Source organism: Phascolarctos cinereus, unplaced genomic scaffold (genome assembly GCF_003287225.1).
Source record: "Phascolarctos cinereus isolate Bilbo 61053 unplaced genomic scaffold, phaCin_HiC Scaffold_726;HRSCAF=1367, whole genome shotgun sequence".
In the NCBI taxonomy this organism is placed as follows: Eukaryota; Metazoa; Chordata; class Mammalia; order Diprotodontia; family Phascolarctidae; genus Phascolarctos; species Phascolarctos cinereus.
The window spans coordinates 314,775,271-314,792,925 of NW_027556098.1; the positions used below are offsets into that span (position 1 = coordinate 314,775,271).

At 39.1% G+C, this 17,655-nt stretch overlaps 1 protein-coding gene across 1 annotated transcript in view; it reads right to left on the bottom strand.

Annotated features, from left to right (window-relative positions):
- Positions 1-17,655, bottom strand: part of C2CD3 (C2 domain containing 3 centriole elongation regulator) — a 152,607-nt gene that overhangs the window by 95,708 nt on the left and 39,244 nt on the right. The window contains 4 exon segments of the mRNA XM_020989582.2: positions 8,778-8,987; positions 10,568-10,623; positions 10,625-10,723; positions 16,873-17,020. Coding sequence (XP_020845241.1) covers positions 8,778-8,987; positions 10,568-10,623; positions 10,625-10,723; positions 16,873-17,020 — 513 coding nt within the window.

Here is a 17,655-nt window from a genome sequence, read left to right on the forward strand (position 1 = left end):
ACCAGCTGCACTTAACACTTATTTACTTCACTGTGTTGCTGTTGTGAGAGCACTTTGTATAATTTCATATACTCAAATATTTCCTTTGAGACTTCAGCTCTGTAGGAAATACCTCTAGTGATGCATCTCTATTTCTTTCTGTCTTGGTAGATGCTTTAATGAATTGTTAGTGCCAAAACAATTTAGCTCCTATTAGGCAACCCTTCAATGCTGGCTAAACTGGCCTTCAGACACAGTCATGCCCACTGGGTTCATATTCAAATCCTTTCTAGGCTGATATGATCTGTCAGAAATTAAATTCTGTTGCCACAGTCTTCATATATATGGTGTCTAAGTACGCGCTAACAAGCAGAGAAGCTCATAAACCCAGGTGCTTGAGCTGATAACATTTTTCATCCACAGGAACTCTCAAAGATCACCTAAGGTGTGGTAAGGCTACAAGGTGTGTTGGTAGAGAAGATACCCATATAGATGAAATCACATATCCCTTACATAGTAGCAAAGAGAAGAAACAGGGATCAAGACCAGATCTCAACTCCCTGTTCAAGATTCAGAGCTTCCTAGATTATCACTGGGTGGCTGGAGAATGGGGTAATTAAGGTAGGGCTTTCAAAATTCCTCTCAGACCTTGATCAGTGCAATAATCTATCCTGGCCATCTTCTGAATTCAAGGTGCAGAACGGACATCCATTTTTGGACAATGTTTTAACTTGCTTTGTTTTACTACACATAGGATTTTCTTTCTTTTTCTTGGGCGGAGAAGAGAAAGAGAAAAAAATGCTTATTAAAAAATAAAATAAAATAAAATAAAATAAAATTTAAACCTCTCCCTCTGTACCTTCACTCCCAAGTCCCTCTTAGTACCCAGTTGTTTCAGAAATTACTGTGAGTTCATAACTGGACCAGGATCATATGAAGGCCCTGTAAAATGTCAAATATCTTAGCAGTGTTATTGGATTATAGCGTTTGCCACACTTGCTCTCAGGGAGTGGGATCTGAGAGATTCTACCAATCAACAAACATATTTTAAATGCTTACTATGTACTAGGCATGCTGCTAAGAGCTAGAGATACAATGAAAGGAAAAAACAGTCCCTGTGTTTACACCTGATGACTCCAGGCTGCCCAGACCTAATACCAGTAGAAAGAACCACTCTCAAGGGTCCCTTTCCTTTGCCTATATTCTCAGCCCTAACAGTCAGAAAGGGAATCTTTTCCACTTCCTGTCCCATACCTTTGCCTCTCCCCCACCATCCCAGGCCCCATTTAGGGTGGTCTGAAGGGAAGAACTTTTCATAGGGGTACCCTTCCTTTGCTCTTCTCCTACCTGTCTTCCCAAGCCATATGGGTGCCCTTCACTCGCCGTGCCCCCCCCCATCAGGGATACCCATGGGAAGACCTTAATGGGGCAATCATGTATGTTCAAACCACACTAAGATATATTCTAAGTCACTTACTATGAATCTCCAGTAAAGATGGCAGAAAATCATGTCTACCTCTTTGACCTGAAGTCTTCAGGCCTTACCACCTGGTCCTGCTGCTATGTCCTTTAGACATGTGACTTGCTAATGTACCTTTAGGACTTTTGGACCTTTCTATGGGCTATGTGGTTTTTCACATGTGCTGCCTCCCCCAACTGAAGCATCAATTCCTTCAGAACCTAGCTGTCTCATTTTTTTCTACTTGTGTTTACAGTGTATAGATGCTTTATTCATTCATGTAAATAAATGGGTACATATAAGATACATATAGAATATGAGAATGGTAATCTTAGAGGGGAAGAATATTTAATTGGCTGGAGGAACCACAAAAAGCCTCTTGTGTAATATGGTATATGAGCTGAGTCTTGAATGAAGCTGAGAAAACCAAGAGCCAGAGTTTGGGAGGGAGAGCATTCCAGGCATGAGGGGCAGGCAAGGCAATGGCATGGAAATGGAAGGTGGAGTACTGTTTGCATGGATTAGCAAATAGATTAGTATCACTGGGTCACAGAATACAGGAAAGCCAATAAAGAAGTAGAAAGATAGGAAGGCAGCCAGGTTGTAAAGATCCTTAAATGCCAAACAAAGGACTATACATAAGTGGTACTCAAATAAGCATAAGTGGTACTCAAAAAACTAGGATAGACTAGGCTTTGTCAGAATATAAACTGATCCTAATGTGAGAGATTTTATTTAACCTTCAAATGTTTACTCAACAAAAAATTACATTTACCCAGTTGCCAAGTCCTGTTAATTCAACCTTTAAGATGGCTCTGACCTTTCTCCTCTCTTTTCTATTCTTACTAGCACCACATACTATAGAAACCTTTTCTGCTTCAATCATCTCCCCTAGCTGATCCATATTTCACCTCCTGCTGAATTTTTTTTTCCCTTCGAAAAGATTTAGTCTTCTAAATTCTTTTGCTCAAAAAGTATTCCTAGTGGGGAGCAGCTAGGTGGCACAGTGGATAGAGCACCAGCCCTGGAGTCGGGAGGACGTGAACTCAAATCTGGCCTCAGACACTTGACACTTACTAGCTGTGTGACTCTGGGCAAGTCACTCAACTCCACTGCCTAGCCACTGCCACTGTTCCCCCCCCCCAAATATTCCTAGCAAAGTTTGAACTCTTCAGCCTAACATCTAAGGTTCTCCAAAATCTGGCACTACTTTATCTCATAGTCTCTTCTACATCCTCTATGTTCTAGCATTCTCTGTATTCCAAGTTGGGTGGTGAGGAGAGAAGCTCCTACTCTAGTACATTTTCAGCCTACCCAATTCCTAGTCTATTCCTTTCCTTTGTTTTATGTGATTGGAGGGAATCAGCACATGCTGCTTGTGGGGAGGGGAAGCAGGTGATAAGATGAAGGGATACCATGGATGTTCAGATAGACTTACTATAAAAGTAAGTCCCTAACTGGAGGTTGGGCCTCACACAAACCCACAAATTTCCTTGTGCTCTTGCATTGGATTTGTGGAGGCTGGTATGGTTCTCCAGTGTTAATTCACAAAAGATTTTACCCTGTCATGTAGTCTTTCTTCTGTGGATTCAGTTGTATTCACTTCATCTTGCAGGTTTTATACAGGTTGGAGGGTTGTGAAGAAGTTACACTACTTACACTCACCATTTTTAATTCTGATTCTTCTAAGATGATGCCTGGCACAGAACAGACATTTAATCAATGTCAATTTATTGTGACAACCTATATGTCATGGCCTTAATAAGAGCTAACATTTACATAATGGCTTTTTTTACATAAAGCATTTTTATTATACCTTATCTCATTTAATCCTCACAACCCTGAGTGTTAATTGCTAGGCATTAGGGGCATTACTCTTACATCTGCTTTTATTCCCATTTCATATAAGTAACTGAGGTTTAGAAAAGTTAAGTGACTTGCCACGGTCACACAGCTGGCCAGTGTCTTAAGTCCAAGTTCTCCTCTCTTTCCACTACACTACAACCTCTTTTTCATATGCAGAGTTACTGTGAAAATGCTGATGTTAAAAAGATGGGCTGTACCATCAAGTGGGAGCTTAAGATTATTTGAAACACTAAAGATGTCCCCAATGCAATCCTACTTACTGCTCTACTGCTGTAGCCCTCATTGGGAGTCCAAACATACAGGGATGATGTCAACTGAACAGTTAAGCATATAAAGTAGGAAATTATGCCACAGATATATCAGTATTTCTTCTGCTACTTGCTTGTGCTTTATGAAGATTTAGCCAGACTGAAATTTACCCTGTGCTTTCTAAACATTTTCTCATGTTATTCAGTTTATCATGAGTTGCTGTGGTAAAAAACAAAAACAAAAAAAACCACTAGTCATGGTGCAATGGAAAGAGTACTAGATTTGGAACCAGAGAAATTCTGGTCCAAATCTCACCTCTCTCCCTGATAGTTAGTCAACTTTCTGATGATAAGGCTCTCTGAATTGAGATGGCCCTCAAAAGAGGAATGTATTTTGTCACCAGAACATGTGACATCTTTCCAGCTCAGTAGGATCTACTAGAATTTGAGCAGTCATTGTATACTCAACATTGTCATGAAGCACTAGAAGACTTTGGTGGAGGCAAACAAAATAACCATAAAAAATGTACAGATTTACTGTGTTTGCTTTTACATTTCCTCCAATTTAAATAAAAATGCTTTAATAATGTTCCTAATTTTATTATTTTATTGGATTCATAACCTTATCACTGCATATATTCCCTCCACAGGTATAGTCTAAACCGTACCATAAGCACCTTCTCATACAGTGAATAGTTAGTATATACCTCTCATAAATCCTCCAAAGAGGTCCTTTTTCCCACTCTGCAAGATGACCTCCGAGTTTTTACATCTTCTGTGAGTACATTTCTATGTGTGTCCAGGTCTAGTCTCTCTCCTGAGCTTCAGTCCTGCATTATCAAATTCCTATCAGAAACTAGAATTCCCATAGATATCTTAAACTTAGCACAACCAAAACTGAACTTATTCTTTTCCCCTGTAAACTCTTCCCTCTTCCAAATGTTCTTCTGTTAAAAAACACCACCATCCTTTCAGTTTCCCATGTTCCTAACCTGACACTATACTGAAGTCCTCATTACTCTCCCTCCCCAACCCACACACCCACTCAGTTGCCAAGTCTGGCCATTTCTCTCCCACAACAATTCCTTCTCTCTCCTCACACAATTTCTGCCTTAGAGCAGGCCTTCCTCACTTCTTGTCTAGGTTATTAAACATCCTCCTCATTGGCCTTTCTTCTTCAAGTTTCTCCTGCTCTAGGCCATCCAACATACTGTCAAAGTAATTTTCTTTAAGTGCATATCTGATCATGTCTTTCCCGTACTAAACAGACTCTTTTAGAATAACATAAACTTTTCTGTTTAGCCTTTAAAGTCCTTCACAATCTGACCTTTCTGGCATTACTGTCCCTCCCATACTCTGCAATCCAGCCAAATGGGCCTTATCTCTATTCCTCATACACACAACACTCCATTTCTGTTTCCGTCCAATCGCATTCACTATCTCCGATGACACAGACCATGCTCCTTCCTTACCTCCACCTCAGAGTCCCTCTCTTCCTTAAGCACCATCTTTCACACAAGGCCTTCTCTAATTTCTCTCCTATTGCAAATGCCCTTTCTCTTTAATTACTTTGCATATATTTAACTTTATATGTCTGTTATGTGTATTTTTGTATGTACTTGTTGGCTTTCCCATAATAGTGCAAGTCCTTTGACAGTAGAGATTATTTCGTTCTTTGTACTTGTATTTCTAACACCTAGCACATGTCTGGCACATAATAAATCCTTGTTGATCAACTGACTGAAACCAGAGCAGTAACTGGGTTACTACCTCTCACTTTCGCGATATGACCAGTCCAACTCCATTTTTGATCATATATATCCTAAACATTTATGTCTCTTTCAGTGTACAAGTTACCATTAGTAATATCTATAGCACCTTTTGACTTCACTTGCTATTTTAGTTCTGTGAAGATTAAGGTGTTCCATGATCTATAGCCACATAGCATCACTGGAAGAGTAGTGGCATTAAAAAAGATGATTTTTTTGGTGTAAGGGGATGAGCTTTTGTGACAGTCTGGGATCACTCCAATTGCTATGCAATTTCCCAAAGGCAATTCAGACCTTTCTCTTTCTCCTATTCAATTCTGGGTCCCAGTTCATAAACCATATGCAGAACCTATTCAATATTTATATACTGAAGGACAAACTCAAAAGGTTATTCATCTAGATGCAAGTGACAGTTTGGACAATAAACATTCTTTATCTGAAACCAAAAACACACTCAGATTTTGTATAACACAGAAATGGGTAAAAAAGTATGAACATTATTTGTATCAATACAATAAGGCAAATAAATAATTTCTTAGCACATTTCAAGTCCACAGCACTTTCCAAAACTGAACTTATTAATTTTCCTCCCAAATCTGCTTCTCATTCCTCATTTGCACTCACCTCACATACCCAGTTCATCATCAAATCATGTCGTTTCTACTTTTGCAACCTTATCTGTCATATATGCCCCCTTCTCTCCTCTGACATAGCAACCACCCTAGTGTAGTCTCTCAGCATCTCATGCTTGAACTACTGCAATAGCCTGCTGGTTGGTTTCTCTGCCTCAAGTCTCTTTCCACTCCAGTAATTCCTTCACTCAGTTGCTAAAGTACAGATCTGACCACACCCTTTCCCTATTCCATAAACAGGAGTGGCTCCCTATTTCTTCCAGGAAGAAATACAGAATGCTTTGGCTCTTAAAGCCCTTTAGCAGCTGTCATTTTCCCTTCTTTCCAGACTTCTTACATTTTACTCTCCTGCATGTGATCCAATGACACTGTTCTTCTTTGCTGTTCCTTGTAAATGACATTATCTCTGACTCCAGGCATTTTCCCTAGCTGTTCCCATGCCTGGAATGCTCTATCTCATCTCCACCTTCTGGCTTCCCTGGCTTCCTTTAAGTCCCAGCTAAAATTCCAACTTCTGCAAGAAGCCTTTCCCAGTTGTCCTTAATCTTAGTGCCTTCCCTCTGAGATGATTTCCAATTTATTCTGTATATATTTTGTTTGTACACAGTTGTTTATAGATTGTCTCACTCATCTGATTGTGAACTCCTTAAAAACAGTAACAATTTTTTACCTATCTTTATATTACTCATGTTTAGCCTGGCACATATTAAGTGCATAATGAATGCCTGCTGACTTTAAAAGATTAAGAATCAAAGAACTATAGAATCCCAGACCTAAAAGAGACCTCAGAGGATAGCTGACGTAACCTCTGTTAGATGCATGTAAAAAAGTGTTGCATATCTTTTACACTATTCCCCAAAATAATGCAACACACATTTTTCTTTTCTTTTCTTTTTCCAGCCAAAGACATATTAGCCAGACTTTTGAGGAATCTGAGAGACTGTGAGGTATTGGCTAGATTCTAAGAATCTGAGCAGAGGCTAGATTTTAGGAATCTGAGCCAACAACATACATTTTTCAAATGCCTATCATATTCAGAGCACTGTGTTATGTGGTAGTGGAGACAGAGAGACACAGAAGGGAGACTCTGAATCCTCAGGGTATTCAGACTAAAAGAGGAGAAAAGGCTTGGATACAAAGTTATAATACAACATAGGACATGATTAAATACTATTTGAGAAGGGAAAGTTTGTTTTTCTCTGAAGCAGAAGATCAAGGAAGGCTTTAAACTAATACTAATAAAGTTACAATACTCATAAGAATTTCTAGAACTCTTAAAGCTAGGGCAGCCTTTCAGACTAACTGATCAATTACTTGAAACTAAAGTCTTTCTTTCCTGATAAAGCCCAGCTTAGACTGCATCTTGTTCATTAAGCCTTCATGGATCTCCTCCACTGACAGTGATCTCTCCCTACTAAGATACTACTAGTGCACTCACAAAATTACAGAAAGATGTCACAGGTCATCTAGTCTAATCCAACAGAAAGGCCCCTATATCCCTGACCAGTGGTTGTCATCTAATTGCAGCAGGAAGATCTCCAGAGGACACAACTTGCTTTCCCCTATCACATTTTCCCTTGTATTATATTTGTGAACACATCTTCTCTCCTGTATTATACTATAAGGCCCTTGAGGCTGGAATTATTATTTGCATCTTTCTGACATCAGATTTCAGGGGCAGTTAGGTGGTACAGTGGATAGAGTGCCAGCCCTGGAGTCAGGAAGACCTGAACTCAAATCTAGCCTCAGACACTTATTTGCTTAAGTCACTTAATCTTGTTTGCCTCAGTTTCCTCACCTGTAAAATGAGCTGGAGAAAGAAATGGCAAACCACTCCAGTATCTTTGCAAAAAAAAAAACAAAACCCTAAATGGGGGTCGTGAAGAGTAGGACACAGCTGAACAACAACAAAATCCTCAGATTTTAGCACAATGCTTTGCACATAATAAGTACTGAATAAATTTTTAGCAAATGAAAATTACTTCTTTTCTAACTCTAGATCTTGGTTTAATTCAAGACCTGTTAGTTTAAATACAGGACCCAGAACTAAATGAATAACATAATATGTTTGCATGGCAACCTTTCAAAAACAGTATGTCAAATCTATGTAATTTTTCTGATTATATCATTGGTAGCCTACCCAAAATTCTTTAGTGGCACCTTACTGTTTCCACTTTAAAGTCCAAACTCCTCGATCAACCTGGCATTCAAGATCCTTCATAACTGGTAGGAAACTTGTGTTTTCAGTTTAGTCATTAAAGAGCGATTCTCGCTGTACTACAGAATATCACGCACTTTTCATGTTTGCTAATACTGTTACAATACCTGAAATGCCTTTCTCTCCTGCTTCCTATGTTAACTTGCTAAAAGACTATCCATTTTTCAAGATCCAGCTCAAATGCCATTTCTCCATTCTCATATCTCCTAAGTCTGAGTTAATCTTTCCCTTTGCAGAGGTCTCAAAGCACCTTGCACCTTTCTTAGACACTTACCTTTTATTTTTATTGTAGTTTACTAGTGAATATGTTTTACAAAGTTAAACAAACTCCCTATTGGCACGTACCATGTCTTACCTCCTTTGTGTTTTGCACATAATAGGTATTTAATAAATGTGTGTTGAATAAGTGTCAATTCTGGCAAATCACTAAGTGCTCTAGCACTATCCTTTTGGTTAGCCTGGCCCTCTATTCCTTCTTTGGCCTCCCTATTTGTATTAGAGCAAAGTACAGATGTCCTCCAAAATCTTCAGCTTCAGCTTCACTAGGGAAGCCATAGGAAGGAGAGGGAAATAAGTAGGAGGGAAGAGAGAGGAATCCAAGCATACCGCTTTCTGGCTGAAGTTGATATAGGCGGTCTGGCTGGTATGCTTGTTTTGCCTGGAGTCATCTGGGGACTCTCTGGGGGTACTCCCAGGGCTTCAATGACAACTCTGGCTGAGCGTATTCGACCCAACAGGGCCAGTCTATCTAAACTCAGTGTGATTACTTCAGTTTTCCTGGGACTCTCTGAGCATGTTGGTTGCAGAGCAGAACTTCTGAAAAGAGTTCAGAGAATTGGGTTATTATTATTATTGTAACTACTGCACCCTGATTAAAATAAACAAACAAATAAATCAACAAAAATGTATTAAGTGACTAACAGATAATCAATGTTTTTATCCACAGCAATTCATGAAGATTGTCTACTAATGAGAAGAGGTGCTATGAGCTACATCAATGAACAGAGTATTGATGAATTCATGGATCCTTTGAGCACTGAAGTTACCAAAATCTAGTACACTCTGTAAACTTCTCTCTAGAAGGTCATTCAGACAAACTGGATGGCCAATAATGACTTGAACTACTGCTTGAACTTCTAATGGCCTTTACTCCCTGACTTCTGACATAGGTAAAGAGACTAGTTAGTCCTTTACCAGGGCTATTACAGAAATAAGTTTTTTGCCTACACAATTAAGACAGAGTATCTCACTTTTTGCTTTAGCATGTTAGAAGACACCAGAGGAGAAAACCTTTTACAAAACCTTAATACTGTCAATAACTTACCTTTTTTATAGTATTTTATATGATGCAATGGGCAGAGTGGAACTATTCCACTGACTATGGACCCAGAGGACCAGGTTCAGGACTAGTTTCTGAGGTTCATTTTCTGTGTGACCTTGGGCTAGTCATTTAGCTCCCTGGGATTAAGTTTTCACATTTATAAAAAGAGATTGGAGCAGATGGCCTCTGATGTCACTTCCAGCTTTAAATCTCTGATCCAAAAGACCTTGTTAATGTCAGCCTGAAACTTAAAGCACTCTACAAAGAGCTTTCTTCAAAACTCTACAGGATAAGTAGTACAAGAATTATGACTAAACTCTCTGGTTGGTAATAATCTTTTCCTTCATACCTCAAGGGCATTCTGTTTTAATGTTATGATTATATAATATTTTGTATTACAATAATTTCTTTGTCTCTCTCCATAATATCTGTGTTCTTTGAGTGTTGTACTTTGTATTTCCTTCCATGCTTAGTAAATTCTGAGAAAGAGGATTTGAATTCAGGTCTCCAGACTCAAAGTCCTGAACTCTTTCTACTTTACTAAGCTGTCTTTTAACTATAGAGAACTACATCTGAAGAGGACCTTTAACTATTATCTAATTCAGGGGTGGGGAACCTTTGGCCTCAAGGCTACATGTGGCCCTTGAGGTCCTCAAGTGTAGCCCTTTGACTGAATCCAAACTTCACAGAACAAACCCCCTTAACAAAAAGATTTGTTCTGTAAAACTTGGATTCAGTCAAAAGGCTGCACTTAAGGACCTAGAAGGCCACATGTGGCCTCAAGGCCACAGGTTACCTACCCCTGAGATTCTAGTTCAATCCTGCTATTGCTATTAGTACTACTACTAGTAATAACATCTATGTAACACTTTAAGGTTTCAATAAGCACTTTTTGTGTTATGTCATTTGATCCTAACAACAACCCTATATGGTAGGTGCTATTATTATCACCCCCATTTTACACATGAAGAAACTGAGGATGAGAAAGGGAAAGGGATATTCCCAAGGTCACATGGCTAGCTAATGGTATGTAGATCTTGTCAGTTATTATAGAAATGTTCATAGAGAGGCTTACTTAGGTTTCTTTCCCACTGCTGTCTTCTTTTGACTATGATGACCCAAATTTACCGTCCTTGGAATGCTGGGCAATATTTCTTGACTGGACTATTTTCTCAGGTGGTATTCTGTCATCATCTTCACTGTGAACATCACTCACAATGGAATCAGCTTTCTTCAAATGAATATTAGGAAAAAAAACAAAAAAGAAACATGAGAAGTTAACCAATTTGGGGCCAACAATTTCCCCAGAGGCTGTTAAACTTTTCACTCGTGGATATTTTACAAAAGCAAAAAAGATGCCTCAACAACCCAAGGGATTTCCATTACACATTGTGATTTGCTATTTAAATCAGTCCTTAGATTATATTTTAATGCCTACACATTCAGTTCATGAGAATAAATTTCCAAAATAGGCATCTCCATTAAAAACTCATTCTCACTGGGGCACACCACTTCACTGTCAAAAGTGGTGTCCTCACAATACATGGTGAAAGAAATAACAGATGCTTTAAGTCCAGGACTCCTAAACATGCCCCTGAAGGAGGGGAAGTGCCTCTTAGAATGAACCAATCAAGTATAAAGGCAATGTTCTATTGAGCATCAGAGTAAAAGTAGTACAGTATGAAGAATTCTGGACCTGGGATCAAGAGAGCTGGGTACAAATCTCTGCTTCAACAATGACCAGCTGTGTGGGTGTCATCAAGTTACTCCATCTCTGAGGCAGCTTCCTCATCTATACAATGCACTGAGACCACCTGCTTCTTGACATGCCTTATATATTTCTTACCTTAGTCATGCTGTTCCCTATTCCTGGAAGTCTTTTTCTCCTCATTCTCTGAGATCCAAAGGAAAAGCCACCTCCTGTAGAAAGTACTGCTTTACCTCCTCAGTCATTATGGATCTTTCCCCTCACACCACACGTGGCATTGTTTTGTATCTCTCTGATGCATTTATCATATAATGTACATAACAGTTACTTTTGTTTGTTTTATCTTCCTACTATAACAGGGGTTCTTAAAACTCTTGTGTCATGGACCCTTTGATAGTCTAGTGAAGCCTATGCACAACCTTCTCAGAGTAACATTTTTAAATGCATAAAACAAAATATGTAGATTACAAAGGGAACCAATTATACTGACATAAAGATGTAATTTTTTCCTATTCAAGTTCATGTACCTTCTGAAATCTATTCAAAGACCAGTGGATTCAAGGTTAAGAACACCTATATGAAACTACAAATTCTGTGCAGGGAACAATTTTGCCTTACATAAGCCTTCTATCTCCCCAAGAGCCTAGTAATGAACTCTGCACATAGTTGGTAGTCAATAAATGTCTGTCAAACAATGAATGTACATTAACACCCACTTTCCATATCTGTCCAGTTACAAAACACTAGTCACCAAATACTGTCTTTTTTCCATCTCCAACATGTACTATGTTCAAAGCACTGTATCATGCAAGAATAACTCTTCCCTTCCATTCTCACTACCATCACTCTTATTCAGGATCTTCTTATCTCACACCTAGCCTAACAGAACAGCCAGCTTCTATTCTCCACAATCAGCAGCCTGACCTAGTGGAAAGAGCACTGGACTGGGCATTAGCAGACTAAGGTTTAAGTTGAAACTTTACTAAAAGTTGTATGACCTTAGTCATTTCCCCTTTTCTAGGCTTTACAGTTGAGTAATTCAATTATAGGGTTGTTTTTGTCTTCTACTTCGGGATCACTTTCATAAAACAGAAAAAGCTAAGGTTGGACTAGATAATTCCTGTTGTTCCCTTTAGCACTAACATTTTATAATATTATGGTCCCAGAATAAGAGAGGGAACCAAAACTCAAGTTTAGAGCAAAGGCTCAAATATTTCATCCTGAAGGTAAACATGAAGCTGCACACATCGAATCACAGAATCTAAAGAGGAAGGGACGGACCTCAGAAGTTACCTAGTACAAATCCTACTCAAAGTCTGAATGTCCTCCATACCTCTTCCACAGGTGGTGATCTAGCTTCTGCCTAAGCACACAATGATCTCAGCAAAGGAGTCATATGGAATCAAGAGCTGATGTTAAAAGAGGAAGTCTATGAAGTTTTAAAAGAGACTTTGATAAGGTAGAGCATATCCAGAGTTCGGTACTCAGGAGATACATATATATATATATATATATATATGTATATATATATATATATGTAAGTCTTAAAGCTATGTCATATGATGGACAGTTGACAGAACTGAAGATATTTAGCCTGGAAAATGTGAGGCCTGGGGGGCGGAGCCAAGATGGCAGAGTGAAAGCAGTGACTTGCTTGAGCTCTCCCCCAAACCCCTCCAAATACTCATAAAAAATGGCTCTAAACAAATTCTGAAGCAGCAGAACCCACAAAAAGACAGAGTGAAACAAATTTCCAGCCCAAGACAACCTGCATGACTGATCAGAAAGGTATATCGCGCCTGGCTGGGAGCGCAGCGCAGCATGGGTGCGCAGGCCATAGCAAACCTGGAGCAGGCCTCAGAGGACTGAATCGGGGGCAGCTGTGGAGGCTTCCAAACTCCTCAATCCACGAATGCCAAAGACACCTTAGAAGGTCAGTGGGAAAAGTCTGTTTCTGTCGGTGGTCAGAGAGAAAGCTGGGGTTTCAGCTCCATTTCCCAAGAGTGTGGCCCGGGGGGGGGCAGCTGCTTCCTGAGCTTCCGGCCCACAGACTGAGGGGGAATCCAGTGGCTGATCAGAGAGGGACTGCAGGGATCTCTTTGCCAGTGCTGAGGCAGGAATCTCTTGCTTTGCCCGTGTGTGGATCTGGGTCACAGTTCTGGGAGGTGGTGCTGGGGTGAGGAGGAGCGCTGGCGTGGTGGAGCTTGGAGTGGCTGTGGAGAGGAACCCCTCCTCACAGTTATGGGACAGAAAGGAATACTTGTGGTCACAGGCCAGGAAAGGAGCAAACACCTCGCCCCTTATCATACCACCTTGGAAGAACTGAAAATTTACAGGTCCCTACAAGTATCTCTGAAAACAGCTACACAAACCCCTGAAGCTTGGGACAGGACACTCTCCACATTGGAAGCAGACTCTTACCTTAACAAAGAGTTTAAAACTCAAGTAGTTGGCTGGGATCATGAGCAAGCAGGGGCAAAAAGAGTCAGACTATATTATCTTACTTTGGTGAAAAAGATCAAAATATACAACCAGAAGAAGACAACAAAGTCAAAGCTCCTACATCCAAAGCCTCCAAGAAAAATATGAATCAGTCCCAGGCCTTGGAAGAGCTCAAAAGGGATTTTGAGAAGCAAGTAAGGGAAGTAGAGGAAAAACTGGGAAGAGAAATGAGAGTGATGCAAGAAAATCATGAAAAACAAGTCAACAGCTTGCTAAAGGAGACCCAAAAAAATACTGAAGAAAATAACACCTTAAAAAACAGCCTAACCCAAATGGCAAAAGAGGTCCAAAAAGCCAATGAGGAGAAAAATGCCCTAAAAAGAAAAATTGGCCAAATGGAAAAGGAAGTCCAAAAGATTACTGAAGAAAATACTTCCTTAAAAATTAGAATAGAGCAATTGGAAGACAGTGACTTTATGAGAAATCAAGACACAGTAAAACAAATCCAAAAGAATGAAAAATTAGAAAACAATGTGAAATATCTCATTGGAAAAACAACTGACCTGGAAAATAGATCCAGGAGAGAGAATTTAAAAATTATTGGACTATCTGAAAGCCATGATCAAAAAAAGAGCCTAGACATCATCTTTCAAGAAATTATCAAGGAAAACTGCCCTGATATATTAGAACCAGAGGGCAAAATAGAAATTGAAAGAATCCACAGATCTCCTCCTGAAAGAGATCCCCAAAGGAAAACTCCTAGGAATATTATAGCCAAATTCCAGAGTTCCCAGGTCAAGGAGAAAATATTACAAGCTGCCAGAAGGAAACAATTCAAGTACTGTGGAAACACAATCAGGATAACACAAGATTTAGCAGCTTCTACATTAAGGGACCGCAGGGCATGGAATATAATATTCCGGAGGGCAAAGGAGATAGGATTACAACCAAGAATCACCTACCCAGCAAAACTGAGTATAATCCTTCAGGGGAAAAAATGGTCATTCAGTGAAATAGAGGACTTTCAAGCATTCCTGATGAAAAGACCAGAGCTAAACAGAAAATTTGACTTTCAAATACAGGACTCCAGTGGAACATGAAGAGGTAAACAGGAAAGAGAAATCATAAGAGACTTATTAAGATTGAACTGTTTACATTCCTGCATGGAAAGATGATATTTGTAACTCATGAGAACTTTGTCAGTATTAGGGTAGTTGAAGGAAAAAAATTGTATGCATATATAGATAAATAGATAGATAGATAGATGGAGGGCACAGGGTGAGTTGAAGATTAAGGGGTCATATCTGGAGAATAAAATTAAGGGATGAGAGAGGATGATACTCGGAGAAGAAAGGGAGAGGTAGAATGGGGTAAATCATCTCACACAAAAAAAAAACCGAAAAGAAAAGTCTCTCACAGTGAAGGGGAAACAGGGGAAGGTGAGAGGGAATGAGGGAACCTTATTCTCATAGGATTTGGCTTAAGAAGGGAATAACATACACATTCATTTGGGTATGGAAATCTGTCTTACCCTACAGGAAAAGAGGGGGAGAAGGAGACAAGAGAGCAGGGCGGTGATAGAGAGGAGGGTAGGTTGGGAAAGCGGTTAATCAGAAGTAAATACTTCTGAGGAGGGACAGGGTCAAAAGAAAGAATAGAATAGATGGGAGGGCAGGATAGGATTAAGGGAAATAGAGTTAGTTTTTCACAACATGTCTACTAAGGAAGTGTTTTGCATAACTGCACATGTACAACCTATATTGAGTTGCTTGCCTTTTCAATGAGGGTGGGTGGGGAGGGAGGAAGGGAGAAAATCTGAAACTCAATGTTTTAAAAACACATGTTTTAAAAAAAATGTTTTCACATGCAACGGGGAAATAAGAAATACAGGAAATGGGGGTACAGAAGTCTATCTTGCTCTACAGGAAAATAGAAGGGGGAGGGGGGAGAGATAGAAGAGAAGGCAGACCAGGGGAAGGGGTATTCAGAATGCATGTCATCTTGGGGTGGGGGAGGGGTGAGAAATTTGGAACTCAAAAACTTGTGGAAGTGAATAACTCAAAAACTTGTGGAAGTGAATACTGAAAACTAAAAATAAATAAATTTATATAAGAAAGTAACAAAAAAAATGTGAGGCCTGTTTTCCAGTATCTGAAGGGCAGCCACATGGGAGAAAGGGTTCATTTCTTCTACTTAGTCTCAGATGGCAGAAATATGATCCCTGGATGGAAATTACAAGGAGTCAAATATTATCTTAAGACATCCTAAAAAGGATAGCTACTCAATAATGGAATGAGTTGTCACAGACTGAGTTCTTTATTACTAGATGTCTGACCAAGGGATGGTCACTTGTTGGAGATGGCATAAAGCGGATTCTGTTCAGATATAGACTAGATTAGAGGACCTCCAAGGTGACTTCCCTTACATATATATTTCAAAAAGAGTTATCTTCAAAAACAAATCTTCCAGTACTTCAGTAATCCCAGAGCTTCAGTTATCTACGCTTTCTTAAAAAGCAGTTCTAAGTCTACACTAGGGAACTGAATAAATATCCTAGTTATAGACCAGAAAACAAAAGGAAATTATAGAAATAGTGGTGGAAAGTAATTTCCAAAGATCATCTTGTTATCTGCCCTGTTACGAAATGACTTTCACTTAAGTTGCTACATTAATTTATGCATTCTTAAATATCTTCGACAAAAGAGATCCTATGACCTACTCTACTTTTCAGAAAACAATGGTGAAATGGAAGAACCGAACCAGAAGGCAAGAGAGAATCCTAACTCTGCCACTAAGCATCTTGGGCAAGGTGCTTGGGCAAGTCACTTCACCTTTCTAGGTCTGTTTCTTCATTTATAAAATGAGGGAGATAATCTATAATGTACTTTCTGACTCTTAATAGTAGATGACTCCATGACTTCATATCATTAAGTATCTAATCTTCTAGCCACAAAACAATACAGCAAATATTACATTCAACCAATGCAGTTGAGAATTTATGGGTATAATAGTAATAACAACTCAAACTCCAATAGTGTCTCCACAGTAAGCTTCTGAAATAAATAATAAGAGCATTATACACATTTTACTGATGAACAGTGTGGCTAAACGACTATTGGTCACACTGTCAGAGTTGGAACTTGAACTCAGGTATCTCTCAGAGGTTATTAGTGCTCTATCGAAAATAGAGAGGTATCTGAGAAGAATTTTCCCTAGTGCAATGAACTTACTGATGTCATATAAAACAAGCTCTCCAGCAGACTTAAATCATATTGAGGATCATTAAGCTCACTGCTACAGTATGCATCACTTCCAGGTGAGAGGGATTCAGGAGGGGAACCTAGGCCATCCCAGTAATGTCTAGGAGACTTGTCAGCACTGTGGAGAAAAAACAAAGAAAAGAGAATTGCCTTAAGAGAAGACTTTCTTGAGGTCTGTTTTTAATAGTTAAATAATGGCTTTCCCCCCCTACTAGTTATAACTAATAAATACTCACAACCATGGCATTTTGTATTTACCAAGAACTATAGAACTCATTATTTAACATAATCTCTACAACTTAGTGAAGAAGGCATGATAGGGATAATGATTACAGATTATGGGTGACTTGTCCAAGATCACATAGCAAGTAAGCTATGAACTCTAGACTTGGAACCAAGTTTTCAGACTCTATAATTCTATCTTCTTGCCAATAACGATATTTCACCTGTCAAAATTCTTAAGTTTCAACTATGGTTAGAAAAGAAGTTAGTCCACTGGGAAAACATCTTTGTATTAATATCTGATAAGGGACTGATATCCAAGACATATAGACAACTTACAGAAACCATTTCCCAATAGTTAAGTGGTCAAAAGTTTTGAATAAATAGTTCTCAAAAGAGTTACAAACTATTCATATTCACATGAAAAATGCTCCAGATCCCTAATGAAAAGAGAAATGAGAATCAAAACAACAACAACACAACCAGAAAATTGGCATATGATAAAAGAAGAAAATAGATCATGTGTCCCAG